The sequence below is a fragment of the Sorex araneus genome, chromosome 3 (assembly GCF_027595985.1).
Source record: "Sorex araneus isolate mSorAra2 chromosome 3, mSorAra2.pri, whole genome shotgun sequence".
Taxonomy (NCBI): Eukaryota; Metazoa; Chordata; class Mammalia; order Eulipotyphla; family Soricidae; genus Sorex; species Sorex araneus.
In genome coordinates this window covers 148,274,562-148,291,638 of record NC_073304.1, presented here as the reverse complement: position 1 = coordinate 148,291,638, position 17,077 = coordinate 148,274,562, and the positions used below count along the sequence as shown (strand labels likewise).

General features: G+C 41.6%; 1 protein-coding gene and 1 non-coding gene across 4 annotated transcripts in view; both read left to right on the top strand.

Annotated features, from left to right (window-relative positions):
* Positions 1-7,007, top strand: part of WARS2 (tryptophanyl tRNA synthetase 2, mitochondrial) — a 112,126-nt gene extending 105,119 nt beyond the window's left edge. For all 3 annotated transcript variants that reach the window (XM_055133810.1, XM_055133811.1, XM_055133809.1), the window contains 2 exons: positions 967-1,085; positions 3,617-7,007. In XM_055133810.1, coding sequence (XP_054989785.1) covers positions 967-1,085; positions 3,617-4,065 — 568 coding nt within the window. In that variant the 3' untranslated portion in view covers positions 4,066-7,007. The remainder of the gene's footprint in view (positions 1-966; positions 1,086-3,616) is intronic.
* A 9,453-nt stretch (positions 7,008-16,460) lies between these two features.
* Positions 16,461-16,567, top strand: LOC129403799 (U6 spliceosomal RNA). Its single transcript, XR_008629460.1, has one exon. It is a non-coding gene; the product is annotated as a U6 spliceosomal RNA (small nuclear RNA).
* Positions 16,568-17,077: the final 510 nt, after the last annotated feature.

Sequence of the window (17,077 nt, the reverse complement as noted above, 5' to 3'; positions counted from 1 at the left end):
CCATGAGTTCAATCCCTGGTACTTCTTGGCACCTACCAGGGGTGTCCCTGGCAGCCCTTGACCACTGTAGGGTCCAGGCAACACCTCATTACAGATTGTCAGGTCCACATTGCAGAGCCAAGGATCTTTGGGATGTCCTAAAATATAATGTGAGCCTGGAGAGATATAGCAGGCAGAGTGCTTGCCTTGCCTGTGGCTGACCCAGAGCAATTCCTGCCACTGCATAAGATCTCCTGTGCCCTGTCAGGAGTGGTCCTTAGGCACAGAGCCAGAAACAAGTCCTGAGCATCATAAGAATATACATATATCTGCATAAATGTAGGTAGCAGCATACTTTGCATGTTTCTGCAACTTTTTTTCTTCAACATTATCTTTGCGATCCCTCTACATTGAACTGATCGACTTTATTCACTTGGTCTTCTGTCTCAAATTAATTCTCCTGTGATTGCTATTCACTTGAAAATGAAGGAGCATATTGCAAAAAGAGCTTGAGCTGCTCATGTGTGACGGGGAGGGGAAAACTTTTGCTTGAAGGGCTCACCACCATTTCTGATTGAGAGTAGGGTGGAGTCTCTTTCAAGTTAAGCATGAGCTCTGAACTCAAAACCATCTGGTCAAGGCTAATATGTGCTGACTGGGTGAGGGACTGAGAAAAGGTTTTAATGCAATTATTCTCAGCACACATGCTCTTTAAGATGCCATTCCTCTCTTCACAGCAAGATCTTGTGACACTGGTGCTGATGGCTATATCCTTCTGCAATGGGAGAAACAGAACTAGAGTAGACAAATGTATCTTTGGTATTTGCCTGAGATAGATAAAAACTGAGGTTTCCACATTCCCTCTGTAGTTACCGAACATTTGTTGCACACCAACAGTGAAATGAGCTCAGGCAAGGCAGCTGCTTGCAATATCAGCACAGTATAAGCAGGAGCCATGCTGAGCTGTTCTGTCTTTTATTATTGAAGGTCCACACACGTTCCTGTAGGGGAGGACCAAGTCCAGCACTTAGAGCTAGTTCAGGACCTAGCACGAGGATTTAACAAGAAGTACGGGGAGTTCTTTCCGGTTCCCACATCCATTCTCAGTAAGTACCAACCATGGGCTTGTGAAATGCAAATCGTTTTTGAAGGATGGGATAATGAACCAGGCTGAGGCTCAACTTGGCTTTCTTGTGGTCTGGCTTCAGAATTTGTAACCAAAATGTCTATCTTTTTCTGTAAAATAGGACTTACTAGATAACCTGGTTGGGTTTTTGAATAAAAGAACATTTGAAAAAACATTTGTAAAGTATGAGTCTTAAAAATAACAATTTATATTTATAAAGTATTATATAATTGACCAAACATATGTAAATACACATCTCATTTAACAGGGAAATTGTCTTTCCTTTATTTTAATAGTGAGGAAATTAAGGTTTGGCGAGACTATTTGGTGTCCAAGTTATGTATCTGGTTGTGGCAAAATCAGGCACTAGACACCAGGGACATGGCTGAAGTGGCACAGCTGCCTTGCATGTTTGAGGCTCTGGATTTGATCCCCCGCACAGAATTCCCCCCATCCTGAAAAAAACATAAAGTAAAGAAAACACAGCTGCTCTGGCAATCCCACAGTAGTAAAAAGTTAAAAAGAAAAAAATGTTTTGTTTAATTTAAAGGGCTGATGCAATAATACAGCAAGTAGAGTGTTTGCCTTGCATGTGGATGGCCCTGCCAGAGTGATCCCTGAGCGCAGAGCAAGGAATAAGCTCTGAGCACCCCTGGGTGTGGCCCAAAAACAAACAAACAAACAAAAAATTTTTAATTGGCTCCTGTATTGAACCTTTTTGAGTTCCAAGTTGGTTTTCTTTTTCTTTCCTGAAAACAAAATGTACCTTTCTATCAACAATTGGGTAGCAACAGATTTGTGTGGCACAGCAGAATCACCATCTGCACTCCAGTGTTCATTACAACACTATTCACAACCTGGAACCAACCTTAGTGCCTGAGAACAAATGAATGGATAAACAAACTGTGGCGCATCTACCTAATGAAATACTATGCAGCCCTTAGGAAAAATGAAGTTGTGAAATTTGCCTATAATGGATGGACATGGAGAGTATCATGCTGAGTGAAATGAGTAAGAAGAAGAGGAACAGATACAGACTGTGTTCATTTGTGGTATATAAAAACATACATATAAAGTAGAAGACTAATATTCCATGGCCAGGGGAAACAGGGGCTAGGAGGACCAGTCAGGCTGGAATCAACCACAAGTGTGTCAGGGGCAGAGGGTAGGTAAGATAGAGAAGAGACCAGTATGATAACAGTAGCTGAGAATGATCACACTGGACAAGAACTGAGTGTTAAAAATATCACTGTATCATTGTCACTGTCATCACATTGCTCATCGATTTGCTCAAGCGGGCACCAGTAACATCTCCATTGTGAGACTTGTTGTTACTGTTTTGGCATATCCAATACACCACGGGTAGCTTGCTAGGCTCTGCCATGCAGGAGAGATATTCTCTGTAGCTTGCCAGGCTCTCCGAGAGGGGTGGAGAAATCAAACCCGGGTTGGCTTTGTGCAAGGCCCTACCCACTGTGCAGTGTTAAATGCCCTACCTGCTATCATAGTGTTAAAAGTAAGTAAGGGATATTCTTGGTAATCTTTCAGTTATCAATATATCAACACAATGCCCAAAAGATGAAAAAGATGGGGGGGGGGGGAGAAGACAAGTGCCTGCTATAGAGGCAGGCAGGGGGTGGGGGGTGATTGGAGGGAACTGGAGACACTGCTAGGAAATGTACACTGGTAGAGGGACGGATGTTGGAACAGTATACAATTGAAACCTAAACCTATCATGAACAGCTTTATAAGGGTCTGTCTCCCAGTGATTCCATAAAAAAGTAAAATTTAAAAAGAAAAAAAAATAAATAAAAAGAATTGTGGTGGGACCAGCGGTCACTGCAAATAAGCTCTGTCCATCTTCATCAAGCAGTTAGCTTAAGAGAGTACTTTTATATCGTGCCCCTCGTGTCAGTTTAGAGACGCAAGGTAGATCTGAATGTTTGAGTTGTTCTAACAGTTCGTGCAAGTATATCTGCAGAATCCCATGCATTGGAATCAAACTTTCTGTGATAACTAGTTTTACTTAATGCTTTGACTTATAACTATATTACCTGTTTTGATTTTATATGGTCTATGATAACCATAAAATTGACCATTACTAAGAACACTGGTTCATGAAGCACAGCTTAGCTTCTTGATTCCATCAATAAATAAATCTCTTCTCTCATGAGTACATATATGTTGTTAGGAAGAGTAGAGATAAAAAGGAACTAACGTTTTTTAATGTGCATAGCAAAAGCAGTTTAATATAATTACAATTCTGTATGGCTATATATTTTTATGTAAATATGTGCATTAAAAGATGCATGAAACTATAAACAAAATATCAACAGTACTTTATATGCTTTCATGTTAGTAGAAATCACTTAAAAGTTTCAGAATAGTTGCCATATCTATAGTCAGATAAAATAATAGAGTAATTTGGTATTTTGGCATTAGGCCAGTTTCTGATGTGTCTAATGATTTTTTCTTGTTATTTTTGTTTTGTGTATTGGTGTTCTTACCCAGCATCGATGAAGAAGGTGAAATCCCTGCGTGATCCGTCCGCCAAAATGTCAAAATCAGACCCCGACAAACTGGCTACGGTCAGAATAACGGACAGCCCGGAGGAGATAGTGCAGAAATTCCGCAAGGCCATGACGGACTTCACCTCAGAGGTTACCTTCGAGCCCGAGCTCAGGGAGGGCGTCTCCAACCTGGTGGCCATTCACTCGGCCATGACGGGGCTCCCCGTGCAGGACGTGGTGCGCCGCAGTGCGGGCCTGGACACTGGCCAATATAAGCTGGTGGTGGCAGAAGCTGTGATTGAGAAGTTTGCCCCGATTAAGAGTGAAATCGAAAAACTGAAGCTGGATCGGGGCTACCTGGAGAAAGTTTTACAGATGGGGTCAGCAAAAGCCAAAGAATTAGCTTATCCCGTGTGCCAAGAGGTGAAGAAAATGGTGGGATTTCTGTAGGGAGTTTCATCCTAAGTGCAAAAAAGGTTTTTAGATCCTGTGGTCTGAACACTCCAATAATAACAGCATTTTCCAGTAAGCAAAGTTACATTATTTGGTAACATTTAATTTGGGATTCCTGGTTACTGGCTAAATTTGATGAATAATTTTGTGTAGCCTTCAAATAGAGCAATATTCTAAATGCCAGGAACAAAATTCTGTGACTGGATAGAAGAAATGATAGATCAGGTGTGAAGTACTTGCCTTGCATGTGACCCATCCATGGTACTGCATAATGGTCCTCCCCCACCCTACATCCTCAAGAGTGACCCCTGAACAGAGTCAGGAATAAATCCTAAGCACTGCAGGCTGACATGCAAAATGCCATGGCCAAATAAAACACATATTGTATGACTCCTCAGTTATTTGGGATATGCTCCTTGGTCTGAGTTGATCTTCACAAATGTGAGTGAGGTAGGTAGTTGTTGGGCGGTCTCATTTGTGTCTCTCTCTGAAGTACTCACCAGTGCCCTCTTTACCCCAGACCTAAAAAGCAGTATATAGACATCTTAAAATGTTAGTCCTCAGCATGTCTGTTGGATGTATATATATACTGATCTCATAAAATATAGGTTGATTGACATTGGAGAGACAGCTCACAGAGCTGGAGTGAATGTTTGTCTACAAGAGGCCCATGTTAGATTCCTGTCACTGCTTGGTTCCCCAAACTCTGGCCAGGAGTAGACCCAAAACCACAGGGCATGGACCAAAAACAAACCAAATAAATAAATTGATTGTTGTTATTCATTTGTTGTGAAAATGGTACCTCTCTTAATGCATTTAAACTTTAATTTATGTTTCCCAAGGGATTTTCACCAACTATACAGCAGTTTCTTTTTCTCTTTGGGTCACACCTGGCGAGGAACAGGGGTTACTCCTGGCTCTGCACTCAGGAATTACCCCTGGTGGTGCTCGGGGGACCCTATGAGATTCTGGGAATCGAACCCTGGTTGGCTGCGTGTAAGGTAAACACCCTACCCACTGTGCTATCACTCCAGTCCCTGCTTGGTTTGTTTTTAATTCAAAGATATATGATAGAAATCGGTATAATTCCAACTTGATGTATTGTACAGGAATCCAGTTCCTGGATTATATTCATAGTAAGTATGCCCCCAGATTCATCTCTCAGCTTGATCTCACCAGCACCCTGTGAAACAGAGAAGAAAGGCCATTTTGCATCTTAAGAAGGGAAACCTCAGAAAGCAGAAGTTATTTTGTACCATATTGCTCACAAGAGGCAATCCAAGATTAAAATCCATTCTGGTTTTTGTTTGTTTTATCCCCTGGGTGCGTGCAGTGGAAGGCGCTAGTGCTCAGGACTTACTCTGGGCACTGTGCTCAGATATCACTCTGGTGATTCTCTCTGGGGACCCTGTGCAGGATGCTTGTCCATGTGTCAAACAATCACCACTAAACCTCTGTACTGTCTCTCTGACCCCTTATTTCTCATTCTCAAGAGCAATGCCTTTTTTGTTTTGTTTTGTTTTCAGATTAGCACAAAATCTTGAGGGTCAAAGTACTTGAGGCTGCAGACATTCTTGTTTTGGAGATGGCTGAGGGGCAAACTACTTGAAACTTAGACATTCTTGTTTTAAAGATGGGTGCTTAGAAAATAAGACCTGAACTGCTGGTGCTGTTCATATCCATATCTGAGCCAGTTCCTGCTTGCTTAACTCTGGATCCATCCCACCATGGTCACATTCGCTTCTTAGAATCCCCAGGACACCACAATCCACAAGGTACATCGAAGACAAGGTCGGCAAAACGCTTCACGATATTGAAGCTAAAGGTATCTTCAAAGATGACACGGAACCAAGCAATCAAGTACAAACAGAGATAAACAAATGGGACTATATTAAACTAAGAAGATTCTGCACTGCAAAAGACACAGTGACCAGAATACAAAGGCAATCTACAGAGTGGGAAAGGATATTCACCCAATACCCATCCGATAAAGGATTGATATCAAGGGTATATAAAGCACTGGTTGAACTCTACAAGAAGAAAACATCCAGCCCCATCAGAAAATGGGTGAAGAAATGAACAGAAACTTTTCCAAGAAAGAGATACGAATGGCTAAAAGGTACATGAAAAAATGCTCTGCATCACTAATCATCAGGGAGATGCAGATCAAAACAACCATGAGATACCACCTCACACCACAGAGAATGGCACACATCCAAAAGAACAAAAGCAACCACTGTTGGAGAGGATGTGGAGAGAAAGGGACACTTCTACACTGCTGGTGAGAATGCCAAATGGTCCAGCCCCTTTGTAAAACAATATGGACACTTCTCAAAAAATTAGAAATTGAGCTTCCATTTGATCCAGCAATACCACTTCTGGGAATATATCTCAGAGAAACAAAAAAGTATAATCGAAATGACATCTGCACTTATATGTTCATCACAGCACTGTTTACAATAGCCAGAATCTGGAAAAAACCCGAGTGCCCAAGAACAGATGACTGGTTAAAGAAACTTTGGTACATCTATACAATGGAATACTACGCAGCTGTTAGAAAAGATGAAGTCATGAACTTTGCATATAAGTGGATCAACATGGAAAGTATCATGCTAAGTGAAATGAACCAGAATGAGAGGGACAGACATAGAAAGATTGCACTCATCTGTGGAATATAAAATAACAGAGTAGGAGACTAATACCCAAGAATAGTAGTATATAATACCAGGAGGTTGGCTTCATGGCTTGGAAGCTAGCCTCACATGCTGGGGGAAAGTCATCCCAGATAGAGAAGGGAACACCAAGTAAAATGTGATTGGAAATCCCGCACTGGGAGGGAGATACGTGCTGAAAGTTGACTAGAGACTGAACATGATGGCCACTCAATACCCCTACTGCAAACCACAACACCCAGAAGGAGAGAGAGAGAACAAACTGGAATGCCCTGCCACAGAGGCGGGGTGGGGTGGGGGGATGAGATTGGGGGGTGGGAGGGATACTGGGTTCATTGGTGGTGGAGAATGGACACTGGTGAAGGGATGGGCTCTCGAACATTGCATGAGGGAAAAACAAGCACGAAAATGTGTGAATCTGTAACTGTGCCCTCACTGTGACTCACTAATTAAAAAATAAATTTTTTTTAAAAGTAAGGAAAAAAATTAGAATCCCCAGGACAGGTCCACAAATTTTATCTCCAATGCTTAAATTTTGGAAACATTTTAAATTATATTCTGCCAGCAGCAAGACCCCACAAGACTAGTGGAAGTGAAAAGCTTCCATCTCTAGGTTGGTCTTTGTAAGCAATAATAAGTCGTTTCAAGCCCGGCTTCTCTACACTTCCATCCCCCTACCCAGAAGTTGAGATAATAATCCTGACTCATACCAGGATCTTATTGATTTTGTAACAGAAGTTGCTTAGGGGCCAGAGAGATAATACAGTGGGCAGGGCAGGGCACTTGCCTTGCATGCAGAGGACCCTGGTTTCATTTCCAGTACCCTATATGGTCCCCCAAACACCACTAGAAGTAATCCCTGAGCACAAAACCAGAGTAAGCCCAGAGCACTGCTGAATGTGGCAACAGGAAACATAATTGACATTCATACATGAGAGACAAGCATGCCATGCAAAAATTCTTACTGGTGTTTCTTTAGAGAGGGAAATAGAGTTTTGCCAGAACTGATGTAAATCTACAAAGACTACATGCCAGAATCCAAACTAAAGTTCTCTATTGGATCTTTCCTTGGAATGGGTTATCTGTAATTGTAGTACCTCTAAAAGCATATTTCTAACAACTCTTCTTTTTTTTCCCCCTTTAAATTGACCCTATTATAGGGGCTGGAGCAATAGCACAGCGTTTGCCTTGCAGGCGGCCCACCCGGATTCAAATCCCAGCATCCCATATGGTCCCCCGAGCACCGCCAGGAGTAATTCCTGGGTGCATGAGCCAGGAGTAACCCCTGTGCATCGCCGGGTGTGACCCAAAAACAAACAAAAAAAAACCAAAAATAAATAAATAAATTAACCCTATTATAGAGACTGGAAAATGACAGAATTAAAGATGGATCTATCAAGCCAATGTCTGTCTGTTGACCTATGTGTATTTTATCTTTTCAACACTTTCTATGCAAAGAAATAAGGGGACCATCAAGGAATCTCAGAGAACTACTAAATGGCTTGTGATAACCTCCAAGGAGCATCGCCTACTGAAGGGAGGTCAAATTTGTGAGCATCAAGCTGTGATTCTTAGAAAATGGCTCATCAAGTCCAAAGTTGGTCCACGCTGTCTGAGACACATACCTCATGATACCAGGGAATTGATATAAGAGGCAAGGATAGAACTTAGATCAGAAAGTAGAGAGAGAGAATAGGAGGTAATGCACTTGCCTTGCATGCAGCTGCCCTAGAATCTGTCCCTAGCATCACATATGATCTTACCAAGCACTGCTAGAAGTGATACCTGATCACAAGAACAGGATTAAGGCCTGAACATTTCCTGGTATTGCCCACCAGGCCCACCACCAAAAAGGTAAAGAAAACTCAGGCTAGAGGCTAGAGCGATAGTATAGTGAGTAGGGGTTTTGCATTGCACACAGCTGACCTGAATTCAATCCCCAGCATCCCATATTGTCCCCTGAGCACTACCAGGAGTAACCCCTAAGCAACACCGAGTGTGACCCCAAAAGCAAAAAAAAAAGGAAAGAAAAAATAAAACAGACACAGCAATGTATCTAAAGTCACCATGGTTATTTATAGTTGTATTTATAATTTCTGCTAGTTAAGATTCTACCAGTACTAGGGCTGGAGCAATAGTCGCTTTAGGTTGCTTTCTCCTGCAGACTTTGTTTTACACCAGCTCACAAAATGCTGGCAAAGTCTCTGTGTCCCGAGAGATGCAGCCAAAGGGAGTGGCTGCATTGTGTGGCATCTCTTGATCATTCTCTCTCTTCTCTCTGCCTACTGGCTCTTCTCTTCCTGTGTTAATGGCATTTTCTTCTCACACTCTCTGGGTCTTCTGTGATTTATTTGGTGAGAAAAAGTTCCTTTCTTCCTGAAACTGAACTAAATGCAGATTGTCTATCACTCGCATGAGACATTTTTCAAGCACCTCCATTGGCTGACCAACTTGGAAACTTTTCTATTAATATTGACAAGCCTTTATAAGTTCACTGTCAACAGCTCTGTTATGTTACTGGGCAGAGTTTATTTTCTTTCTCTGAGAAGGAAACAGGTTCAGAGGAGAAGTGACTTGTTCTCATATCTAATTCTGCATTGTGACTAATGTTTATGTGGGGACTCTGTGAAAGGAGAAATATAATATCGCCTTAATTTAGAGGAGGATACACACATATTAGCTAGCAAATGCTGGGTGAGCATGGGAATGAAGGGAAGGAATAAGGACTTTCTGAACAGAAATGCAAATGCAGGAATAATAGGGGGAAACAAATCTATATAGCATATGGACAAAATGAGAATGGAAATAGTAGGTTGAATCTATACCAAATTATGATCACTTTTAACCAGTAAACCTGGTAATTCTATATGGTTCAATCTATATCGATGAACAAGCATTTTATGGTGATTTTAGTTTGCAGATCCCGTCCAAGCATTCCAAGCACCAAAAATTAGAGATAAGGCAGTCAGGCTCTTTGTCCATGGGAGGTGAACATAGAAATGAAAACAGTAAGAGCAGGGGCCAGAGCAGTAGTCCATCAGGCAGTCTGTTTGCCTTGCATGCGGTTGACCAAGTTCTACCCCCATCATCCCATGTGGTCCCCCGAGCACTGTCAGGGCTATTTCCTGAGCACAGAGCTAGGAGTAAGCCCTGAGCATCACTGTGTGTGGTACAAAAACCATAAATAGAATAAAAACAAGAACCACAGTTTTAAGTCTCGTGTCTGTCCCGGGTACATCAGTTATAGAATTGGGTCTTGATTATTTGAAATGTGGCATTTAGCTGTCAAACTCAGTGGCTCTGGAACAGGATGTTCAGTATTCAGTATAACCCCTTGACTCTGGGAAATGCAGTGCTTTCTTTATATGCCCACCTCCACTCCCTTACCAGCACATACACAGTTAACCAGACAACAGACATCATTTTCTAAAAGTGTTTCTGAAGAGTGCATGATGCGACTTTATGTGACTGTTTAGAATAAATGAATCTAATTTTACTCAATCACTTTCTTACTCATATCTGTCTTAATTTTATCTTCTAATGTAATTTTTAATCTTATTTTTGAATAGCTTATTACATTTAATATTCCAACACCAATCCCACCTTTACACCTTCCCACCAACATATTACAAATGTTTTCAACTCCAAACCTTGCCCCCAAAGCTGAACCTAAATAATTTATTTTGAATTGCTTATTGTGAATAATCTGCTAAAAATTATCCAAAAATATTTCCTTAGAGGTAAGTGTGTAAAGATTACACACTTAATATCTCACTCTGGAGCCATTAAGCCCTTGTATAAGAGATTACTAATGTGTTAACAGTTGAGCTTTGTGGGCTTATAAATACACTATGTTTTCTCCCCAATATTGGTTACCATCTACTTTACACCCCATCTAATGTGGTGTGCTACTCCTGGTACATCAGTGGTGTAGAGTATGAGATGTCATTCCAGGAATTCTAAAATTTTAAATATGGTGATACAGCTGAGATTAATTTAATTTTTTGTTTTAATGGGATATTGACTTAGGGGTCTGGAGGCATCTTTGCAGCATGTTGCTCTAGTGTTACTCTCTTCTGAGAGATTTATTTGTGAGTCTCTGGATCATGGCCACTAATGAGCTCACATGGCACCAGAGGCAGTTTGTGGGCATGACTGCCAGGCTACCAAAAGCACAAGGAAATGAGGGGAGATGACCCATTCCCGACTCCGAGCGAGCCTGTAGATTTCAGTCACAAATCCCACATACCTGGGTTTTTCAGCAGATTCGCTCATGGATGAGGCTTGTTCAAGCCTGTGGAGAGTGGCCATGAGCATGGTGGCAATTGAGTTCTGGAGGTTTTCAGCTGCCGGGGCTCTGTTGTGGTGGGGAGGGGAACTCACCCACCCTCCTCCAGGTTGCCTTGATGAGACAGCCTGTGGCGGAATCTGGAGGCATCTTTGCGGCATGTCACTCTTCCGAGTGTCTAATATAACTTTAAATACAAATTCTTCCTTGGAAGAAAGCCACCTCAGTTTCCTCTGCGAATGCTGCATGAAGATGTGCCTGGCGTGCATACCTGATTCCCACATGCTAGCCTGTCCCTTGAGGAACCCCATGAAGAGCAATTGTCAGTTCTATAAACAGGTTGTCCAAGCGTTGAGTTTACAGCAGCCTCTGCAAAATATTGGGATTTCCTGTGATAAGTTTAAGAAATGAAACGTGTTGCTACTTCTGACCTGACCAAGGGACCTTGATCAAGTGTTCCCTCTATGAAACCGTCAGCCAGAAAACAAGAAGAGATAGTACAGCAAGTAGGCACTTGCCTTGCAATGGCTGGCTCAGGTTCAGTCCCCAGCACCTCATATGGTCCCGTGAGCCTGTTAGGAGTGATTCTATTTGGTTTGGGGGCCACATACAGTTGTTCTCAGGGCTTACTCCTGGCTCTGTACACAGGACCACTCCTGGTGCGCTTGAGGAGCCATATGAGATGCTGAGGATTGAATTAAGGTCTGCTGCACACAAAAGAAGCGCCCTATCTGCTGTGCTTACTTATGTTTAACCCTTTATGTCACTTTTATATTCTGGCATGTTGCCACATGAAGATAAATAAGAGTTTTTACTTCAATTCATCTTAATTCCAGATTAAGATGAAACACGCCTCTATCAGGCGTGTTTCTCTATCCCATCCCTTCTCCCTCCACACACACAAAGGTATAAATATGCAAATAACCTTTACTGTATTTATGATTTATATTTTCATCACCATATCCATATATATCATAAAGTCATTATGGCAGAGAAAAGACTGTTAATTACACTTCAGTATCCCAACTCTCCTTCCTGTTTAGTTCTCATTTTATCAGAACATAGCACCAGGTTGGAACTAAATTCCTTAGCCTCCCTACAGCAAGGTGTGGCCTATAAATATGTCCTACCCAGTGAGATGTAAGCAAAAGTGATGTGTGCAATTTATTTTTTATTGTTTTGAGGGGGCCCATAATCAGCTGTGTTTAGTTTTTTTTTTTTCCTAGCTCAGTGCCCAGGGGACCATTCATATGCAGTACCGGGGATCAAACCAGAACTGACCATGTGCAAGACAAGTTTCTAGCCCCTGTATTATCTTTATAGTCCCAATATTTGTAATTTTCAAGTCCCTGTTTTTTTAAAAGGAAATTAGTATCCCCACCCAACTTCCTGAAATAGCATGCTGAACCCATTAACAGACAAGAGATAGATTATCTCAACCTAGGGACCTCAGCTGAGCTCTTCTGCTGGGTAGACCTTCTGCCCTGCTCCATCTACCTACTTATGGACTGATTCATGAAAATAGAACTTGTATCATTTTAAGTCACCTTAGATAGAATTCTCTTTGCTGTATACTTTACTAATGTCCTAACAAGTTCACTTATTTTTATGAGCTTCACTGGGATATTTGAGTAACCAATTCAACCAACATTGTATGAGAGTCTTCCATGCATTCAGGCAGTGGTTGTCAATGTATGGTTCCCAGACCAGCATAATCGTCAGCTGGGAACTTGTCAGACATGCAAATTCACAGATTCTACCACCCCACTCTTAATGAATGAGACTCTGGATGGAGGGCTTAGCAATCAGTCTTAACCTTCAGGTGATCCAGTGCACAGTAATGTACTAGGAAAGATAAAAAGGGAAGAAAACCAAGGCTCTGAAAACCAGGAAAAGTATAGGAGAGAGAGGAGAGACCACATAAAAACTAATGTGATCTTGACTTTCTGTTTACTGCCCACTTCTCTCTTTCTTCAGATTAACTTAAAATAATTTAAAATCATAGATATGATTACTTCTAAAGATTTAGGTTGTTGGATCTATAAAAATTCTAAAGTAATAACTGATTTTATTACTTATAAATAAATACGTTTGATCACATCAGTACTAAGTATCTAAGTACTGACAAGTTAGGGATAGGAGTTATTCATACAGCGGGTAGTAAAATTATTTTACTTAGAAATGGAAAGTAGAGCATGTATTAAGTTTATGAGTGAAAAAGTCATAAAATTGCATTAGGCACTAGTTATAAATGCTCAAATTATTTCTGAGTATGTCCCTTGTCAGTGACATACTCAGAAATAGAAAGAAACTACCATCTTCTTTGTCACCACCCTTTTGTCATAATCTTCAGTGCACAGAACTCTACTAGATCAAACTGGACCAATGTCCAGGCAGTAGGCTAGAACAGAGGCAGACCGAAAACTTTTATGCTTAATCTGCTTGTATAAAACCTACACAGAGGGGCACCAGCCCCTCCCACTGCCAAGATGTGATCCCAGGGGCTGCACATGTGTGTGGCCTCTCCGAAGCTGCATGAGCATGACTCCAGACGCCAGCTAAATTTTTCGGCATGGGCAACTCCTCACAGAATGTCTCCAGACTGAGAACTAAGCCGCGGCCCCATGCCCGCCCAGGAAGGGAAAGGTATTTAAAGGTATTTCTCTCTCTCTCTCTCTCTCTCTCTCTCTCTCTCTCTCTCTCTCTCTCTCTCTCTCTCTCTCTCTCTCTCTCTCTCTCTCTCTCTCTCTCTCTCGCCTCTTCCTTGCCAGGGGGTGAAGGGTGTGGTGACGGCCATATTATGACGACCACAGATGGGGTTTACAAGCTTGCAATGATCCAATATCTGGAAGAAATCTCCCTGGACTTAGTTGGTAAAGTACAGATATATCTCTTCACAACAGGTTTGACTAGTGGGGTACTCCTAACAATAATGGTAAATAATGGTAAGGTTTGTGTTTAAATATTGAATGTAACTATAGTAAATAGAAAGTGAAGTGAAACTTATCAGTTACATGGAGGGGGGCGGGGGGGCAGGATGGGGGGTGTGCTGGTTTTTTTGTTTGTTTGTTTCCTTGTTTGTTTTGATGGTGGGATGTAGGCACTGGTGAAGGGACAATTGTTTTAGCATTGTATAACTGAGACTTAAGCCTGAAAGCATTGTAATTTTCCACATGGTGATTCAATAAAATAAAATTCTTAAAAAAAACCCCTACATACAGGGGTTGGAGTAATAGTACAATGGGGAGGGTGTTTGTCTTACATGCCACCAACCCAGGTTCAATCCCCAGCATCCCATATGGCTCTGTGAGTACAGGCAGGAGTAATTCCTGCATGCAGAGCCAGGAGTAACCCCTGACCGTCATCAGGTATGACCCAAAAAGCAAAAAACAAAACAAAACAAAAACCTGCACACACTGGGCTGCAGAAGAGATAGTACCAAGGATAAGGCGCTTGCCTTACACGTGACCAACCCTGGGTTGGTAATCCCCAACATCCTATATGGTCCCCCAAGCACCACCAGGAATAATTCCGGATTGCAGAACAGAATAAGCGCTGAGCATCTCAGAGGTGCTCCCCCCACACACACCTCCAAAAAAAGCTGCACACACTGCAGATTTAATGAATGATAAAGATGGAAGTAAGTGAGGGAGACAATGGACACAGTTCATAAAAATTTGTTACGATTTCAAAGTTAAGCCAGTTTGCATTATTCTTATTAATAAGAGACAGTTCAGATCATTGAAATCTGTAGTGAATCCAGAAGCTTTAAAAACATGAAGTTTGGGGGCTGGAGCGATAGCACAGCAGGTAGGGCGTTTGCTTGCATGCAGCTGACCCGGGTTCAATTCCCAGCATCCCATATGGTTCCCTGAGCACCGCCAGGAGTAATTCCTGAGTGCATGAGCCAGGAGTAACCCTGTGCATCACCGGATGTGACCCAAAAAGCAAAAATAAATAAATAAAATAATAAAAACCATGTAGTTTTGCCGTCATACACAGAAACTGATCTTTTAGTCCTTGGCATAGGAGCTAAATACTTACAATAGTGCTAACACATAGAAGTATTAGCCAAACTAGCCAAACTTGAGACTTGGGAGATCCAGGCTTTGTAATAACGAGAACTTAGCAGTAAGTTAGACTTGTCTAATGCCCCCAAAACCATGTAAATCTTTAGAAGAAAGGGGTGAATGTCTCCCACTCATTGTTAGGATTGAATGGGGGACATTCAATGTTGTTTTGCCGGTTCTCATTTGCTCCTGTTTTCTTCAGCTCTGACTTATGTTTTGGAAATCTTGCAATATTTTCGAACTATCTTTACTTTGTAAAATGCAAACAGTTTATTTCCTTCTCCTCTTTCTTAGGATACTTCATCCATCTTCTTCCTCAAAACACTGTCACTCAGGAGTTATACTCCAAATAATTTGGAGTCAAACGTCTGGAGCTAGTGAGCTTTTTATTGGATTTTTATTGAGAGAAAATTGAACTGTGGAGGAGGCCAGAGAGGGGCTCCGCTGTGAGGGACCCCAGCAAGGATTCGGGTTACAAGAATTGCCTCACAGTGATCTGCTTATATTGGCTGATTAGCCTAAGGCCTGGGGGCACACTGACAGGGGCGGCTAGCTCCTGATCCTCTGAAAAACAGAAAGAACTCACATGTCTCTCTCAGACTTGTCTTTCTCCTCATAACTTGTTGATCTCTAATAGTTCATCATCAGAATAAGTGTTTGATAAAGTTTCCCCATATTTTGTTTTCACAACCCATGTAAAATTTAAGAAATGTGGGCTACAGTGAAGTCAGTACCTGACAGGGCATTATATGAATTTTGTCTTTTACTGGATGCCAGTAGAATTTAGAAGCTAGTAGGTTTAAATGATAAAAGACTAACAACTGCTGTAGAAACAGAATATAAGGGGGTGAAATATAAGTGGGTGGGGGGGAAATAGCTGTGTAGGCAGGCATCTTAATACAAGAGGGAAGCCTCAAGTAGGATAAAAGTTATGAAAATGGTAGTACATGAGCAAATGTGGAGCTCACATGTGAAAGTGGTGCTACCAGGTTTTGTTGATAAATCTGATACAATATCTGAGTTAAGGAAGTTCAGAATAACTTAAGGAGGAATGTATTTGCAAAGATCAGGGGTTTCGTTTTGACATGTGGATGTGCTTAGTGGGCAGCTGGATATTTAAAAGCCAAGATCAGGGACTAGAGCAGTAGTACAGGAGGTAGGGCACTTGCCTTGCATGCAGTCAGCCCTGGTAATAGTGCTCCGGCACTTCATACGGCCTCCTAACCCACTCCAGGAGTGATCTCAGAGCACAGAGCCAGGAATAAACCCTGAGAACTGCTAGGTGTGACAAAATAAATAAATAAATAAAACCAGAAGTCATAGTAGATGTATTCATTTGTGCATTATCAATAAAGAAATATCGTGCTCGCTTCAGCAGCACATATACTAAAATTGGAACGATACAGAGAAGATTAGCATGGCCCCTGTGCAAGGATGACACGCAAATTCGTGAAGCATTCCATTTTTTTTGTAACTGTAACTCACGGTGATTAACTAATAAAAAATTTTTTTAAATAAAGAAATATCATTTAAAGCCAGGATTTCTGATGAAATTTCTAACTGAATGAGTAGCCAGAGAAAAGAGAAATTCTAAAGACTGATCTTGTGTATAGGTATATGTTGCGTGAACGTTCGTGCAATCGGAGGCGCTGAGATAGGAACGCGGAAGAAATGCATTGATTGGAGGACTAAGGCTCGCTCTGGCTCTTAGCAAAGGCAGAGGGCCTCGTGGACCTCCTTTTATTGATCATGGTACCTCTAAAGGGCACAATATAGTGACCTCACCAAAGGCATCAAAAAATGTTACAGGGAGAACATTGAGAAAATGGAAACATTGTTTCCTTGTATGGGTAGGCCTATAGCCTCGGGAAAAGAATACAGAACTCAGAAGGGAAAGATACAAAACCGAAACTGAAACCTTCTACAGGCACCTGGATTTACATCCCAAAGACAAAGCTGGGCCTGCACCTGAAATCTAC